This window comes from Epinephelus moara, chromosome 6, assembly GCF_006386435.1.
Source record: "Epinephelus moara isolate mb chromosome 6, YSFRI_EMoa_1.0, whole genome shotgun sequence".
Taxonomy (NCBI): domain Eukaryota; kingdom Metazoa; phylum Chordata; class Actinopteri; order Perciformes; family Serranidae; genus Epinephelus; species Epinephelus moara.
Window position 1 is genome coordinate 42,387,081 of NC_065511.1, and position 15,790 is coordinate 42,402,870.

At 41.6% G+C, this 15,790-nt stretch overlaps 3 protein-coding genes across 5 annotated transcripts in view; 1 reads left to right on the forward strand and 2 right to left on the reverse strand.

The window, feature by feature from the left end:
* Window positions 1-4,277, reverse strand: part of LOC126391499 (zinc finger protein 497-like) — a 14,362-nt gene extending 10,085 nt beyond the window's left edge. The window contains exons 1-2 of one of the 2 annotated variants that reach the window (XM_050046337.1): window positions 3,946-4,277; window positions 1,595-1,707 (exon numbers count right to left, since the gene is read on the reverse strand). In XM_050046337.1, coding sequence (XP_049902294.1) covers window positions 1,595-1,658 — 64 coding nt within the window. In that variant the 5' untranslated portion in view covers window positions 1,659-1,707; window positions 3,946-4,277. Of the gene's footprint in view, window positions 1-1,594; window positions 1,708-3,687 lie in introns of both variants that reach the window. The other variant, XM_050046335.1, reaches the window with a different exon arrangement.
* Window positions 4,278-5,861: 1,584 nt separating this feature from the next.
* mrps12 (mitochondrial ribosomal protein S12) lies at window positions 5,862-8,958 on the reverse strand. Its single transcript, XM_050046382.1, has 3 exons — window positions 8,764-8,958; window positions 6,885-6,935; window positions 5,862-6,321 (listed from the first exon to the last, which is right to left on the reverse strand). Exons 2-3 carry the CDS (start codon window positions 6,931-6,933, stop codon window positions 5,939-5,941), a joined length of 432 nt encoding a protein of 143 aa, XP_049902339.1. The 5' UTR covers window positions 6,934-6,935; window positions 8,764-8,958; the 3' UTR covers window positions 5,862-5,938.
* A 1,682-nt stretch (window positions 8,959-10,640) lies between these two features.
* Window positions 10,641-15,790, forward strand: part of zgc:153896 (uncharacterized protein LOC569930 homolog) — a 9,847-nt gene continuing 4,697 nt past the window's right edge. For both annotated transcript variants that reach the window (XM_050046351.1, XM_050046353.1), the window contains exons 1-3: window positions 10,641-12,354; window positions 13,930-14,075; window positions 14,799-15,422. In XM_050046351.1, the coding sequence (XP_049902308.1) occupies window positions 12,108-12,354; window positions 13,930-14,075; window positions 14,799-15,422 (1,017 nt within the window). In that variant the 5' untranslated portion in view covers window positions 10,641-12,107. The remainder of the gene's footprint in view (window positions 12,355-13,929; window positions 14,076-14,798; window positions 15,423-15,790) is intronic.

Here is a 15,790-nt window from a genome sequence, read left to right on the forward strand (position 1 = left end):
CGCAAACGCTTGATTGCAGTAGTTGCTGCTAAGGGTGGCCCAACCAGTTATTAGGTTTAGGGGGCAAACACTTTTTCACACAGGGCCATGTAGCTTTGGATTTTTTTCTTCCTCATTAATAAAACCCTTCATTTAAAAACTGCATTTTGTGTTTACTTGTGTTATCTTTGACTAATGTTTAAATTTGTCTGATGATCTGAAACATTTAAGTGCGGAAAACATGCAAAAAAGTAAGAAATCAGGAAGGGGGCAAACACTTTTTCACACCACTATATAAAATATTCCAGGAGAAATCTTTGGATAACAGCTTTGATATTAAAGAAAAATGGGAACCGGAGATCAACGTCATAATTCCAAATAAAGAGTGTGAATTATCCTGCAGAGAGGGACATAACGGAACAAGCAGCCTATCTGGAAGGAGTTCAAATGGAAAAATCAAGATGAGATTTTTTTAATATGCTTGTGGTGACATCAAATTTGGTAGCTCATCAGATCTGGAGGGGCTGTGGCCTGGTCGGTGACCATACACACATATTTTGGGATTGTCCAAAATGTTTGGGATACTGGAAAACATTCAACATGAAATTAAAAAATGTTTGGATATGTAATCACCCTCAGAACCTTCTTACTCCTGATTTCTAACTAGATGGGCTCCTGTTATTTCATATGATCGACTGAACTCAAAATAAGAAGAAGTTCAAAAAGTAAAAGAAGTGAGGCGCCCACTCTGCCCATAGAGCTACTGGACGCTGCAGTTTCTACATGTTTTGTTATCAGGGAATCTGAGCTGGTGTCCTGCCCTGTGCTGCGCTCTGCTGGGGGGGCAGCATCACTGCAGATGATAAAAACAGGATCAATAAGATAATCAGAGAGGCTGCTCAGTGATCGGCCTTATTCCAGCTTCACTTGAGGTCACTGTAGCAAAGAGAGCAAGGGTCAAACATGAAACAGCTCTGTATTATCAAGGTAATCCATCACACTGTGCTTTTAATAGACTCGAGATGCCTCAGTGTTGTTCTGAACGATTCAGCAGGTCATTTGTTTTTTTTATGATTTTCAGATTTCTTTTTGCCGTTATAGATCAGACAGTCGAAGCATAAAGAGGGGACGACATGCAGCAAAGGGCCACAGGCTGCAAACAACCCCACAGCTGCTGCAGCAAGGACACTGCCTTTGTGTGTGGGGCGCCTGCTCTACCCACTAAGCCACCGGGCGCCCCTGCAGTGGTCAGATTTTTTGGGGGGGATTTTTTTTTTTGTTTGGCTTTTTGCCTTTATTAGATGCGACAGTCTGAGCATAAAGGGGGGGGAGAGGGGACGACATGCAGCAAAGGGCCACAGGCTGGAATCGACCTCACGGCTGCTGCAGCAAGGACACTGCCTTTGTATATAGGATGCCTGCTCTTTTATGTTATTTATTTCTTGTATCTTGCATCTTGCATCTTGTGAATATGCTGTGTACAATACTTGTTGTCTGTACGAGTTGCTCCTGGTGGCAAAGGAGTTCCCCCACTGAGGATTCATAAACTTTTTAATCTGATTTTTAGAAAATTAGCCAGTTTAGCGTGGATGTATTCCAATAAATAAGTCCTGACCTTGAGCAGGAAGCTGCTGACAGTCCTCTCCTCTTTCTTCTGCTTCCACTTTCACTCCATTCATCTCCTCATGCTCTACTCCGTCTGAGGGTGGACACGTCTCTGCAGGGCCTCTGAGACAAAGACAGAGGGACACGCTTAGAAATCAGTCGTGTCCTGATCAGGACCGTAGCTTCCACTGAGGACACTGAGGTCAAGAATGAATGAATTAATATGTTTTTATTATTGTGTCATGCAAGTAGTTATGCCCAGCCTGCAGGGCTTACAAGACACCATACATTCAGAGGGAGCCGGGGTCAGAGTCCAGCAAACATAAAATCAGACGGCATTTAAAGGACAGAAAATGGAACAAAGCAGCAAAACCCTCGTATATAATCAGATCATCAATTTGTAACACCAAGTTCATGGATCCCTCACAAGACATTCATCATGTAAAACTGAAAGAAAGAGATCAAAATAAATACTCATTAAACCAACTGTCTTATCTGCCCTTCAGGCTTCAGCCACAACATTGACCAACTTAAACACATCAAAATTCAACAACCTCTAGCTAGTCAGGGTTTAGACAAGCCACTTCACAGAAGCTCTCAGGTCATCGTAGTTTGTACAATATCAAAGAAAATGGGACTCAATCTCCACTTCACCCAAATCACACAGCTCACATATTCTGTTCTCCTCCTGATCTCAATGTCCAGAGGAAGAACACCAGCTCTCAGCTGTGCAGCTACAGATCTTTGGCTTCCAGATAAACGGGATGTTGCAGATGGTTCAGGGTCAAACTTGTCCTGTCTCTAGGGCTGCCACTAATGATTATTTTCATTGTCGACTAATCTGTCGATTATTTCTTCGATTAGTCGACTAATCATTTCATCGAAAAATGTGTTAAAATGTTGAAAAATGTCGGTCTGTCTCGCCCAAACCCCAAAATTACGTCATCTAATGTCTTGTTTCATACTCATGCTGAAGGGTTTCAGTTCACTGTCACGGGAGAGTGTGTAAAGCTGCCAACATCTGAACATAAGAAGCTGCAATAGGAGTATTTTGGGTACTTTTATAGTACTTTTCTATGAAAAATGACTCAAACCGATTAGTTGACTACTAAAATAGTCACCGATTATTTTAATAGTTTATTAGTCATCGATTAGTCAACTAATCGTGGCAGCCCTACCTGTCTCTGATTTAGACACTGACGGGATGTCCTCAAACTATTTCTCTTCAGATTTCAGCTCTTTCTTAACAGAGTTAAGACTGCAGCAAGTTAATCCTGTAAATTTACAACCCATCCACCTCCTCAAAGCTCCTTTGCTCATGGAGAATAAATAGATAAACACCTTCTCATTCATTCTGTCCTCTGACATTTTGATTAAGCAGTTCCACAATCGCATCATTTCACATTTTCGATGCATCTATCAATCTGTGAACCCCCAGAAAACACTGTACAGCTCTATCCTGTCATGTCTTTGGTGTTTTTATAGGAATGTGGAGGTTTGGTTCTTCTCCACCAAACTGGGAGAGACATTTCTTTATGGAGCTGCTTTGTGCACAGGGACATTGTCAGGGTGAGACAGGAAAAGGACAAGCAGTGGACATATAGTGTCATAAGTGGACCCTGCAATAAGGGTTTGTGTATAAAAACTACTGGAGCATTAATATTTCCATTCATTGGACACGGGGCCTGTAGAGACAACAGACCCTGGACAAAAGGACTAAACTGTGGAGACACCAGTGTCCACTTTACGGACCATGTATAGTTCACAGCAGTGAAAATAGAGCATTTGTTTCAACACCACGCTGCTAAATACTGATACAAGTTAGTCCTGCATCGAAAACGTCACTTCGTCGTGTATTTAAAGTTTAGTATCACATAAACCGTTCATCAACACATAATGTTAAACTCATTAAAGCTAGCTAGTACCGTTACACCTGTGCGACGCGTCAACTGTTGCGTTTTACAGCGACTCAGCCAATCAGAGATGAGATTAATTAATGAACACCGAGCAGATATTTCCCTCAGAAGCTAACGGTTAAGCTAGCTTGCTAATCGTCAACAAAAGCGTTAACGTTCACCGAAACGCACAAACACGTATCGTTACCGTGGTTCTCAGCAGAATGATGGAGAGCAGAGCCGTTATAAAAGGTCCAGAAATACTGACGAGTGTTTAAATCCTCGCGGAGCAGACGACTGGTTTGACTTTGGCTCAGCGGAATGCTAGCTGTGTTTGCTAGCTCTGATGCAGGCGTCATACAACGTAACTCAGTCCTGAACAGCTGCGTTGGCAAAACACTTGTTTCTGTCGTTTAATGCTAATAAAGTTATTTTTTATGAATGAATGTCGAACATATTTACGAACTTGGGAAAAGGGGAACTTCTCAACAGCCTGTCAGGAGAAATCACGTCGATTTCAGGAGCCGTATGAAGATCCAAAACACGACTTTAACACCGGTGAAGTGCAGGTGGATTCAACGTAAAACCAAACATGGCGCCCGTCTTCTTCACTCAGCAGCTGCTCGGCTTTACGCTCAGTGCTGCCGCTGCTGGTCGGAAGGTGAAGTGCAACTGCTTTTATTTTAGGTGGATGTTATAAAATATATTTTTATTTATTTTGCCTTCAGTGTTTTTATTTTCTGTGATCCTCGCTGTTAACTAGATTTACTTTTTCTTTTAACCAGTCATATTTATGACATCGTTCACCTGTTAATAACCTGTTTACAGCTGTCATTGTGTACATTTGATTTTTGCATTTTATTGATAATCTTTACTGTTCGTTTGCACTCTATGTATTTGCACTCGTTTCTACTTTGTAATGCAACTGCTGCACAATGATAAATACATTTTTATCTTATCATATTCAAAAGATAACGTTTGTGGAGTTTCATTTTATCGTCCTTTTAAAGACTTTGGTGGTATTTTCTTCCTGGACAATGTCAAAAGTGTCTTTTCTGGTATTGCGAGTGTCGCCATGGAGGAGCTGGGTGATTCGGCTAAGGTCTGTGTCTCAATGTTAATATTCATCACTCAAAATTATCAATAATTTTATTAATATCAGTTACACTAACAGACTCAGACCAGTGAAAATATTCATTTTATTCTAAATATCTTTACTACTGGTGTTAGCATTGTAGCTTAATGCACAGTTTTATTTCTATTTTATTACTTTGTATTTACATAATTAAACTAAACTATTTCAAACTTTATCTTACTTCTCTATTCTTTAATTCAGAGTGACTGTAATGGATCATGATTTCCCCTTGGGGATCAATAAATTATTTGTGATATTTACTGAAGGCATCTGAGTTTCACCGCTGTGCTTTACATCGGCCAACACTATTTTATTTTTACAGATCAAGATAATTTTTAACCAAATTTAAGACTGATTTTTAAAAAGCATTGCACATAAAAAAGGGTAAGTATATATGTGGTCCCATGCAGAGAGAGGTTTTTATATAATATGGTTATTAGAGTGAGTTATAGGCTGATCTACATTCTGTCAACAGATAAGTGTAAGTACAAAGTAAAAGCAGTATTAAGTTCAGTGGCAGGTTTAAAATATGTAACATCAGCTATGTGGACTTTCACACAGTAGAGCGTTTCTAATTTTGACAAGAAATTAAAAGATAAATGAAAATATATAGAATGTTTGTGGCTTTAAAGACCCCTCACAATCAAATTTAAGACTATTTAATGACTTTTAAGGCCAAATATTTATTAAACTGAATTTAAGACATTTCAAGGACCTGCAGACACTTTTTAAATGTGTAAAACCAAACATTTAGGAACCTTCCTTGCTAGTTTTTACTCAGAATTTGCTTTGAATCATTAATATGGGTTATGCAGTGGTTCCCAACTGGTGGGTCGCCGGTCCATTTTGAACGGACTGAAAGTGACTCACAAACATGTCAGGTTTGTAAGAGACATTCTGTTTGAAGTACAGTGAGTAGAGTGAGCAACTAACGGACAGTGACTTCAGAGAGACAGCAAACCAGCTCCAACACGTGGCCAAACACAAGCATGATGCTGAATATATAAACTGTGTGGACCTCAATCCCATCCAGCACCTTTGGGATGAACTGGAACACTGACTGGTGTTGGACCTCGCCGACACTCTGGAGTCTGAACGCAGCAGATTAAACATCACGTCGGGACCTAAAGGAGTAAAGGCTGTTATATGGGTGGACTGAGCTGGTGTCTACATACTTTTGGCCATGCAGTGTATTTAACGTCTCCATTAAAACTTTAACGTCAGTTTGAAGCCAGTCACCGACATGATGATGACGAACACATGTATTTATTAAACATCCGACACACACACACACACACATCACAGCAGCGTTCCCTCTCTCAGTCTACTGTTTCTTCTTCACCACGTGAGCACAGTCAAATTTCCCTCGGATCACTCGGAGTTTGACTCCGGGCAGATCCTGCTTCTTCCCGCCCTCCACCAGCACCACGTTGTGCTCCTGCACGTTGTGTCCCTCCCCGGGGATGAACGCCACCACTTCCTTCCCGTTGGACAGCCGCACTCGAGCGCACTTCCTGTTGGCGGAGTTGGGCTTCTTGGGCTTTCGGTTCATGGTTTTCAGGACCACCGCCTTCAGCTGGGGATGGCCAAACGTGGCGCTGATAGACTTAGGGGGTTGTTTGGGTTTCCCCTGGCGGTGCATCTGGTTGAGAGTGGCCATCGTCCTAGAGAGAATGGGACCCGTCCAGGCAGAGGCATGCTGGGATGCTGCAGAGACGGAAACACGTTATCAACATGTTAAAAATTTAAAGAAATTATGGGGCGTCGGTGGCTTAGTGGTAGAGCAGGCGCCCCATGTACAAGGCTGTTGCTGCAGCGGCCCGGGTTCAACTCCAGCCTCTGGCCCTTTGCTGCATGTCACTCCCTCTCTCTCTCTCCCCCCCTTCACACTTGTCTGTTCTGTCAAATAAAGGCTAAAAATGCCCAAAAATATCTTAATTTTTTTTGTTTTTAAAGAAATTAGATTCAAACATTAAGTTTTTACATTTCAATGATATTAACAGTTTGATACAAGAGACAGCGTNTCTCTCTCTCCCCCTTTCACACTTGTCTGTTCTGTCAAATAAAGGCTAAAAATGCCCCAAAAATATCTTAATTTTTTTGTTTTGTTTGTTTTTAAAGAAATTAGATTCAAACATTAAGTTTTTACATTTCAATGATATTAACAGTTTGATACAAGAGACAGCGTGCAGGAGCTGTTAAGCTTCATCACCTGCTGAGTTCTGCACCTGAAGCAGAGCCTTTGAAAGTGTGCAGGTGTGTGAACTTACCTTGCAACAGTGATGTCAGCACTGGCCTCAGGCTCCATAACGAAGACATTCCTGAAACAAACCACAAGAGATGGTAAAGCTTCGACTGTGTGATGACACTCAGAGGGAACTTTTGTTATGAACTACAGGCGTGGCTGTTAAACGTGCTTCTAGAGAACTTCCTACCGACCATGAGTTATTGTCAAAGAGGCTCATTCATTATTTAATCAGCTCTGAGTGACTCAACGTGTTTATAAGAAGAAGAACAGACAATTTATGAACCTTGGCGTTCCCCAAGGTTCAGTTCTCAGCCCCCTCTTCTTCATCCTATACATTCTCCCCCTTTGGTCAAATAATCTGCCGTCATGGACGTCAGTTTCACTGCTTCGCTGACGACACTTAGTTTCACATCTCCACCAGAGCCATCACTCTGCCCTCACCAACTGCATCATGGAAATAAAATCCTGGCTTCAACCCAACTTCATCCAACTGAACTGTGACAAATCAAAAGTCATCATCATCATTGGTCCCAGATCTTTAATCAGACCCACCCATAACTTCTCCCTCCTCTCCATCGATGGCTCCACTGTGCTCTCCTAACCCTCTCCTCTGACCAACTTATCAAACACATCACCAAAACAGCCTTCTTCCATCTCAGAAACATTGCCCGCCTCCGTCCATCCCTCTGCTCTTCAGCTGCAGAGACTCTCATTCACACATTTATCACTTCCAGACTCGACTACTGCAACCGTCTCCTCTACGGTTCATCATCCAAAGCCGAAACTACATTAAATCCAGAATTCAGCAGCTCATCTTCTCACACACTCCTGCCCCTGTGACCTCATCACCTCCATCTTTCATAGCCTCCACTGGCTCCCCATCCCCCACTTCAAACATCATCATCGCCTATAAAGCCCTCCACAACCTGGCTCCCCCCGACCTGTCTGAGCTCCTCTATCGGCACACTCAGGTCTGCTGATGCAACCTCCTGCCATTGGGTGAGAGGCAGGGTTCACCCTGGACAGGTCACCAGACTATCACAGGGCTGACACATAGAGACAGACAACCATTCACACTCACATTCACACCTACGGACAATTTAGAGTCACCAATTAACCTGCATGTCTTTGGACTGTGGGAGGAAGCTGGAGCACCTGGAGGAAACCCACACTGACACAGGGAGAACATGCAAACTCCACCACCATCATTGTTATTATTATCATTATTATTACAAACTCTAGGACTCTAACAGGCTACACATAAACACTCATCAGCTCTACGATCCCTGCTGCACTCCATTCTGTTGACTTCTGCACCAAATCCTCTTCACAAACTGCAGAACTTTCATTGACTGTAGCCACCTGAACACACTCTTCTGGAATATAACTTTAGACTTTAAATATACGGTCCTCTCGGCCAGTTCGGCACAAACAACACCACCTAGGGGAGTAACTCAGACAGGTTTCCTCAGGCAGCTCGGACTGTTATATCGATAGATTATAGGAGTAAACATGTACTATGCTGAAAATGACTGACTTTAGATGTTCTAGGTGTAACAGATGCATGCCGAAGTCAAATATGACCCCTGATTAATTATATAATGTCTTTAGTTTGGTTAATTACTCCTCTGTGAGTGTCTGATGAGCAAGAAACTCTAAAATGTCAGGTTTTGTAAATGGAGTCTGGTGTCACCTTCATTCTACTCATCAGAATCAAGGTGATGCAAACTACAGTAAACATGTAGCGTTAATTTAACTTACCGTGAAGTGCAATGAACACATGTACCTGCGTGTTAATTCTAACTTATCCTCGCACATACAGACAACATGGCTAACAGCTAACGTTAGCTAACTGACAGACACAACACAGAGGTTAACGGAGTGTTTATCGCTTTTCTTACCGGCTCTCAGGAAACCGGACAAACTTCCGCCGCCGTCAGATGATCAGAGAGTTTCCGTTAACACTAAACAGTGTGTATAATAAATTAATTTGAAAATAGTTATTGCATTTTGAGAGTAAACCCTCCAAGGACTTCACATCATAAGCGTGAGCAGCAGGAACTTCTGTGCACCAGAAGTAATTTGATTCATATCGAAGTGCTTCCGGATTTCTTTGCCCCACCAAAATAAGAGACGTGCATTTAATCTACTAGGATTTGCCTGGTTATTATTGAAATCTATGGGATCTGTACTATTATTAATGGGCCTTAAATCTGTTTTTTATTTTATTTATTAATTATTTTTATTTTTTAATCTAAACCCAGCCAGCATGTTCGTTTAGATTTTGCACTGTGCTTATTTTTACTGTCAAAATGAGTGACGTGCAAAATGGACATTTTAAAAACAGATATTGAATCATTTAAAGAAGTTTTATGGGTATACTTGAAAACCAAAATTTCACTTCTCAGTGCAGTAATAATATTTATATTTATGATTTTTGTCGAGTCTTTTTTATCAACTTTTCTTGAAAAATCCTGAATTGTTTGACATTATGATCTATGGAAACACTGCTGCTTGTTTTTTTTAATTGTCTCTTGTAAAGTGTCCTTGAGCGCTGTGAAAGACACCTATACATAAAAAGCATTATCATTGTTATTACTATTTTTGGATATTTACAAAGGACAAATAGTGTTTTGTCTTCACAACAACATGATTCTATGTACAAAATATCAACACAAATGTAAATTTTAAAATCACCTGTTGAGGTACTTACAAATGAATTGGATTTCAAAAAATCTAAAGAAAAGATGAACCAGCAATAAAAATGTATGTAAACCAAATCCAGTAAAGCAGTAATGATACTTTGTTAAGGTCCGTATTTACTTGAGTTTTTATATTTCTGCCAACTTTCATTTTTCTGCCACTACATTTCTTCAACAAAACTGTTATTCCTTTACATTTGCCCTGGGCATCTTCGTTACTCACTACAAAATAGTATTTGGATTTTGTTCTCATTTGAGTTGTGAAAAAAATCTTGTTTTTCTTCATGTACGCCTCATTTTTAAGGTGGTGTAGAAATAAACTTCCTGTCTGTCAGAACTGGGAATGCTTGCTTTTTGCTACCAGCATGTACTTTTAACTTAATACTTAAGTACATTTAATATCATAAAAATTACTTTTGCTACTTAAGTGCAGTAAATATCAGATACTTTGAGACTTTCACTCAAGTAATAGAGTCATTTTCTGGTAAGAAATCTGTACTTTAACTCAGGTGTGTCTCTCAGGTTCTTCGTCCACCACTGACTAATCATGTACTTTAACTGGTCTTTTTCCTCAAACAGTCGGATATATTCAGTTATTTTGTCATCTGTTTTTATTAGTGTGAAATCCAAAGGTGGGTCGCAGGTCCAATCTGAATGGAGCAAGTGACTCGCAAACATGTCAAGTTTGTAAAAAAACATACTTTACTTTTAAGTACAGTGAATTTCCAGCACAGAGCTTTTATTGTGAAGTTAAATACTTCAAGAGACTAATGGACAGCGTCTTCAGAGAGACAGCAAACTGGCTCCAACACATGGTCAAACACAAGTATGACACTGAACGTGTTAAACTATGTGGACCTTTAAGAAATGGGTGAGGAGAAATCTGGACCCTGTGGATGAACCAGTTGGGAACCACTGATTTAAAGGACTTAACTGAGAACAATGCTGTTTTAAATTAACACACACAGTTTACACAGTACGATACTGTGCTCTATATATTGTTTTAAAGCAGAGGGTTGAAGCAAGAGATGAAAATCAAGTGTCAGCGAACACAAAGAGGGAAGTTTGTACTTAGTTATAAGTTTAGCAATTAAAAACTGAATGTAAATATTAGGGATGCACAATAGTTACAGCACATCATAGGTATCGGCTGATATCAGCTTTAATCAGAACCAGCCAACATGCTTTTGCTTATTTACACAATGAAAGAAAAGTATTTCATGTCTCCATCTGCTGCTGGGCCGTCATGATGAGAGGATGTATGTGTATGTATATATGAGACTTGATGATCACTAAAATTAGGTGCGAAAATAGTTATATATCAGTATCAGTTATCGGTCAAATGAGTCGTTACATATCAGCATATCGGATATCGGCAAAAAAAATCCAATATTGTGCATCCCTGGTAATTATGATAGTTTTCAGGCTTTATAGCTGATGACTTGTTTTACTTTTTTTTTTTTTACTGTGATAATTTTAATTTTCTTCAGTTCTTATGTCATTACTAACTAACTGTTCATTCAGTCACATAAATCAGCTGCTGCACCTTTTTGTTTCCACACTCACTGACCTGTTTCAGATGGTTCCCTTCACGCTGTCCTTCAAACTGCTACTGAGTTGTTTAAATCAGTTTGATGAGTCATTAATCTGGCATCAACTTTTATTACAGTCATCATATTGTAATCAGATAAACCAGCAGTGAAGCAATGTGGTTTGAACATAACAGGATTATAGAGAGGTTTAGCTTTTGTTTTTTAATATAAAGTGTGAGTGTGTTCAGTGTGACAGTCGTATTTACTAAAGAAAGAACTCTTTGAAAACGTTTATATCATATTCAGTTATGAAAAAATATGTTTTTTCTCAGACAAACACTCAAATCCTTCCAGATTTGAAATGGACGTTTGACAAACAAATAAAAATCTCAACTCAAGGTCATCTTAGTTTTGTCAGAGGTTCCTTTTACTGCTGTCTCCATGACGACTGGCATGTGCTGATGAAGACCTTGAGATGTGGTTGAAAGAACTTGAAACAGTGAGATGACCTTGAGTTCAGTTTGTTTTTTTTAGTTTGACTTGTTGGTTTATTAATATTTAATTTTTCATCCAAATACATTTCACAATAATTTTAAATTATGTGAAAACTGCAAAGTTATTCTGACTACACACAGAATAAAAAACAAAATATTTTATAATCATTATAAACACAATAAAAAGGAATCCCTTATCAGTTTACTGTGATATGATTAAAAAGAACTTTTATTTGGTCCAACACTGTGTCAGTTGTTTCTTCCCCTGCCACGTGATATAATTATATGAATACACATTATAAATATCTGGACTGAGCCAGACATGCGAGCAGCTATCAGCAGGTCCACAGATTACTGATGCTGATCGATAAGAGTCACTTTGAGCTCTGCTTCCAGTCGAAGGTCTCGTCCTTCGCAACAGCTCAGCAGATCTCTATCAGAGTTACACATTAAACTGGGAGGGAGCTGCAGGTGTGTCGACAGACAGGTGAAGCCTCACGCTCAGTTCAGTGTGAAGATGAAGATGAGGCTGGAGCTCCTTCTGGTTGTCACAGCAGTGATCTGCGCTGCCGGCAAACCTCTGAGCAAGGCAGCGCAGAGAAACAAGCTGCTGCTCATCTCCTTCGATGGCTTCAGGTGGGACTACGACCAGGACGTGGACACGCCGCACCTGGACCAGCTGGTGGAGGACGGGGTCAAGGCCAAATACATCACCCCGCCAATGCTGACCATGACCTCCCCGTCCCACTTCACCACCATCACCGGTAACAACCAACTGCTTTATTCATATCATTACATTACTACTGCACCTCATACTGTAACTTATATCATACCTCAAACTATACACTGTGAAATATCTGACTGTACAGCTACAGGAAACTACTGGCTACTAGTTGCATCACTTTCACAGTACGTTACTGTATGACAGCTGTATACTGTGATCTCAGTAGTTATACCTACATATTACTGTGATTTAGCAGCATGCTCCTGTAAAATTACTATTTACCTGTAACCTCACAGTTAAAGCCCGTTACATTACTGTGATATCACAGTGCCTTCCTGTAAATTACTGAATTTAACTGTAACGTCATAGATCATGTTGATTACTGTGATTTAACAGTATGCTCCTGTAGAATTACTGCATCTCACTGTAATCTCACAGAAAAACTGCCTCTGTAAAATTACTACATTTACCTGCATGAGTTTCACAATAAAATTCAGAATTTGGTAAAATATCACAGTAAAAGCCTGTGAGGTGATCATTTAATTTATTGTTAAATATTGCTGCTACATTTTTTCTGCTACACTGGGCTAGTCAAAGGGACTGGGTGTTTAATTAGAGTTCTACAGTTCGTCTTTTCTTTAAAGTCGCTACAAGGAACTTTTAACTGGATATGCAAAAGTCTCTGGTTTCTGCTGTGCGTGACCTACAACAGCAAATGAGACCATCGGTGTGAAGATAAGCTATTTCTATATAGTGTATATCCATACCTTTAGGAAACTGTGTCCGGGTCCGCCCCAGGTCGCTTCCAGGACGAAACGATTTACGGCACTCAGACGGCACACGTCATCTTACCTAGCTGCTTACATTTATAGTGACTCTTATAAATAGTCGCTATTCCTCCTCCTCGACCCGACGTCCGTGGGGAGTTAAAATAGCAGCAATCATCAGGTAAAAGTTCTGTGAAAGCACTGGGCTCACCAACAGTCAGCCACATCTCAGTCACACAGAGAAAATCCAATCCTCGGGAAGTCAGGAAATCCTTCAGGATAAAGGTTTTGTTCGCTAGCGATCTAGCATTTACCAGCCCAATCCTGGCAGGAGCCGCTGCGTTTACCCCGGCGGCGGTGGCGCTTACGCCGGAGAGGTGGAGCTGGGGCACGGCAGAGGTGAGCTGGGATCCCCGATAGGAGCGGGGGCAAAGTTTTCCGGTCTTGTTGTTTCATTCATCCCCAAAACAAACACATGCGCGAGCCAGGTAAGCGTCTTTACGACAATACGCGCTAGAGCTCATGGGAAATGTAGGCTTCATTCCGGCAAAACACTACCGCTTTTGTCCACAGGGTCGCCAAAATCAACTCAAAATGAAAGTTCCTCGTAGGGGCTTTAATTTATTTTCATTTTTTACTTCTCAATTTATCTGCACTTGTGTCTGTGATCATCCCGAGTCCCCCCTCTGAGGATCAAGAAAGACTTAATCTTGTCTTGTTTTATTTTATCTTGTCATAGTCATATAAGCACCAACAGTACAACAGCTACTATTGTTTAAGCTGATACTGGCTACTTTCAGTGTGTTAAAATGTTAAAACCTCTTTGTGTCTTGTTTCCTGTGCGTCAGGCAGGTGGGTGGAGGATCATGAAGTCGTCCACAACATGATGTTCAACACGACAACGAACCAAAAAGTTCCTCACAAAAAGACCATGAAAACATCGGAGTGGTGGGATAACGGAGTGCTGCCGTTATGGATCACAGCTCAGAACCAGGTGAGTCATCGATCAGGATCAGTCAGTCTGTTTCCATGACAACAGAGAAAATGGATTTATTGTGTCAGTCTTTTTAAATCCCTGTAAACATGTCAGTGTGAGTGAAATGTTCCTAAAGTGAATTTGTCACAGTGGGACTAACACACCCAGATCATGTGACTCCTGCATGTATACAGTCAATCAGACCCAAACTGGCCGAGGCGCTCTGAGCATGCTCCACAGTTTCCGCCCCGGGCTTTGACCCGGAAGTCCAATAGCATTAAATGTGTAAGAGAAGAAGAAGCCGGTAACAACATGGAGAAATCTACATCCAGAGCCGTGACTTTTTGGACGGACCAAATGTACAGAGCTGTAAAGTTGTCCACCATGGTAGCAGTTAGCTGCTAGCTAACCGTAGCTAACTTGTTTGTCCATTGTTTGGTCTGTGACGTAATAGGTCAACAGGAAAAAGGTCCAATACTAACAAGCTGAAAGGGGGCATATCTCCACCTATCGTAGAGGAGTCGCACATACTTGGCTCAATAAATGGATTCCCCTCCCGTGCTTGTATACTGGGACAAGGACAGTAGGCCAGTTAGATGTCCTCGTCCAGCTGGGACTGTAGCTCCACTTCACTGTGACTGGAAACGTACTGAGTGTTAAACAATAAAATTACTTTAATTTAATTTTGCGTCTCACGTACACCATCTTAAAACCATTTCTTTTCTTTTCTTGTTTTTTCAGGGTCTGAAAACTGCCTCCTTCTACTACCCCGGGGGCGGGGTAAGCTACCGCGGCCAGGCAGTAAACCGAGCGCTGGTGGAGGAGTCTGGTCAACCAGACGACAATGAGACCGAGTGGCGTGACAACATTGACAAGGTGATGAGCTGGTTCTCTGAGGAGGACTTCGACCTGGTGACGCTGTACTACGGTGAGCCGGACAACGTGGGCCACGCCAAGGGGCCGGACCACCCAGACAGGAAGAAGATCATCCAGCAGATCGACCGTACCATCGGCTACCTGAGGGAGGCCATCAGTCGCCATCACCTCAACGACAGCCTGAACGTCATCATCACCTCCGACCATGGCATGACCACCGTCAAAAAGCGGCCACAGGTGGATGAGATCATCCTCAACAAGTACCTGAATTTAATCAAGCTCGCTAGCTTTGAGATCTTGGACTACGGTGGGTTCGGCATCCTGACGCCGCGTCCAGGGAAGGAGCAGGAGGTGTTTGACGCCCTGTCCAAAGCGCCCAATCTGACGGTCTACAAGAAAAATGAGATGCCTGAGAGCTTCCATCTCGCCAAAAGTAAACGGCTGCCTCCCATCGTGGTCGTCGCAGATCTGGGATTCAACCTGAACTCTGTGAGTTTCTCAGTTTAATTGTGTTGTAAAAAATGTTTCTGAGAACTTTGTGTTTATGATTCAGTCACCAGGAAAGAGCTGACTGGAAATAATGAGAGAGTGACGTGGACGCCACAAAAGTCCCGTCTCCACCAAACCCTTTCAGTCCAGTCCCTTTGGAACCAGCAGTAGCCTTCAGACATGGTACCTAGACCCTCGGTGTGTTCAGACAGTCCTCTTAAATGTGGGCGGAGTTGTTGTCACTCACTGCTCCGTCCAGCACTCGCTGTATTTCCTCATCAGCGGTGACACAGATGGAAGTCTGCACCTGGTTTATCGTCCACAGAACGAGGCTGCACGCCCACATTTTCAGAACAAAATAGAACAGG

What these genes read in the sequence shown, in the direction of transcription:
- mrps12 (XM_050046382.1), bottom strand. Translation starts at nt 6,933, where the DNA reads ATGTCTTCGTTATGGAGCCTGAGGCCAGTGCTGACATCACTGTTGCAA. An exon ending in GCTGACATCACTGTTGCAAG is followed by an intron (nt 6,322 to 6,884) that starts GTAAGTTCACAC and finishes CCGTCTCTGCAG; the next exon opens with CATCCCAGCATGCCTCTGCC.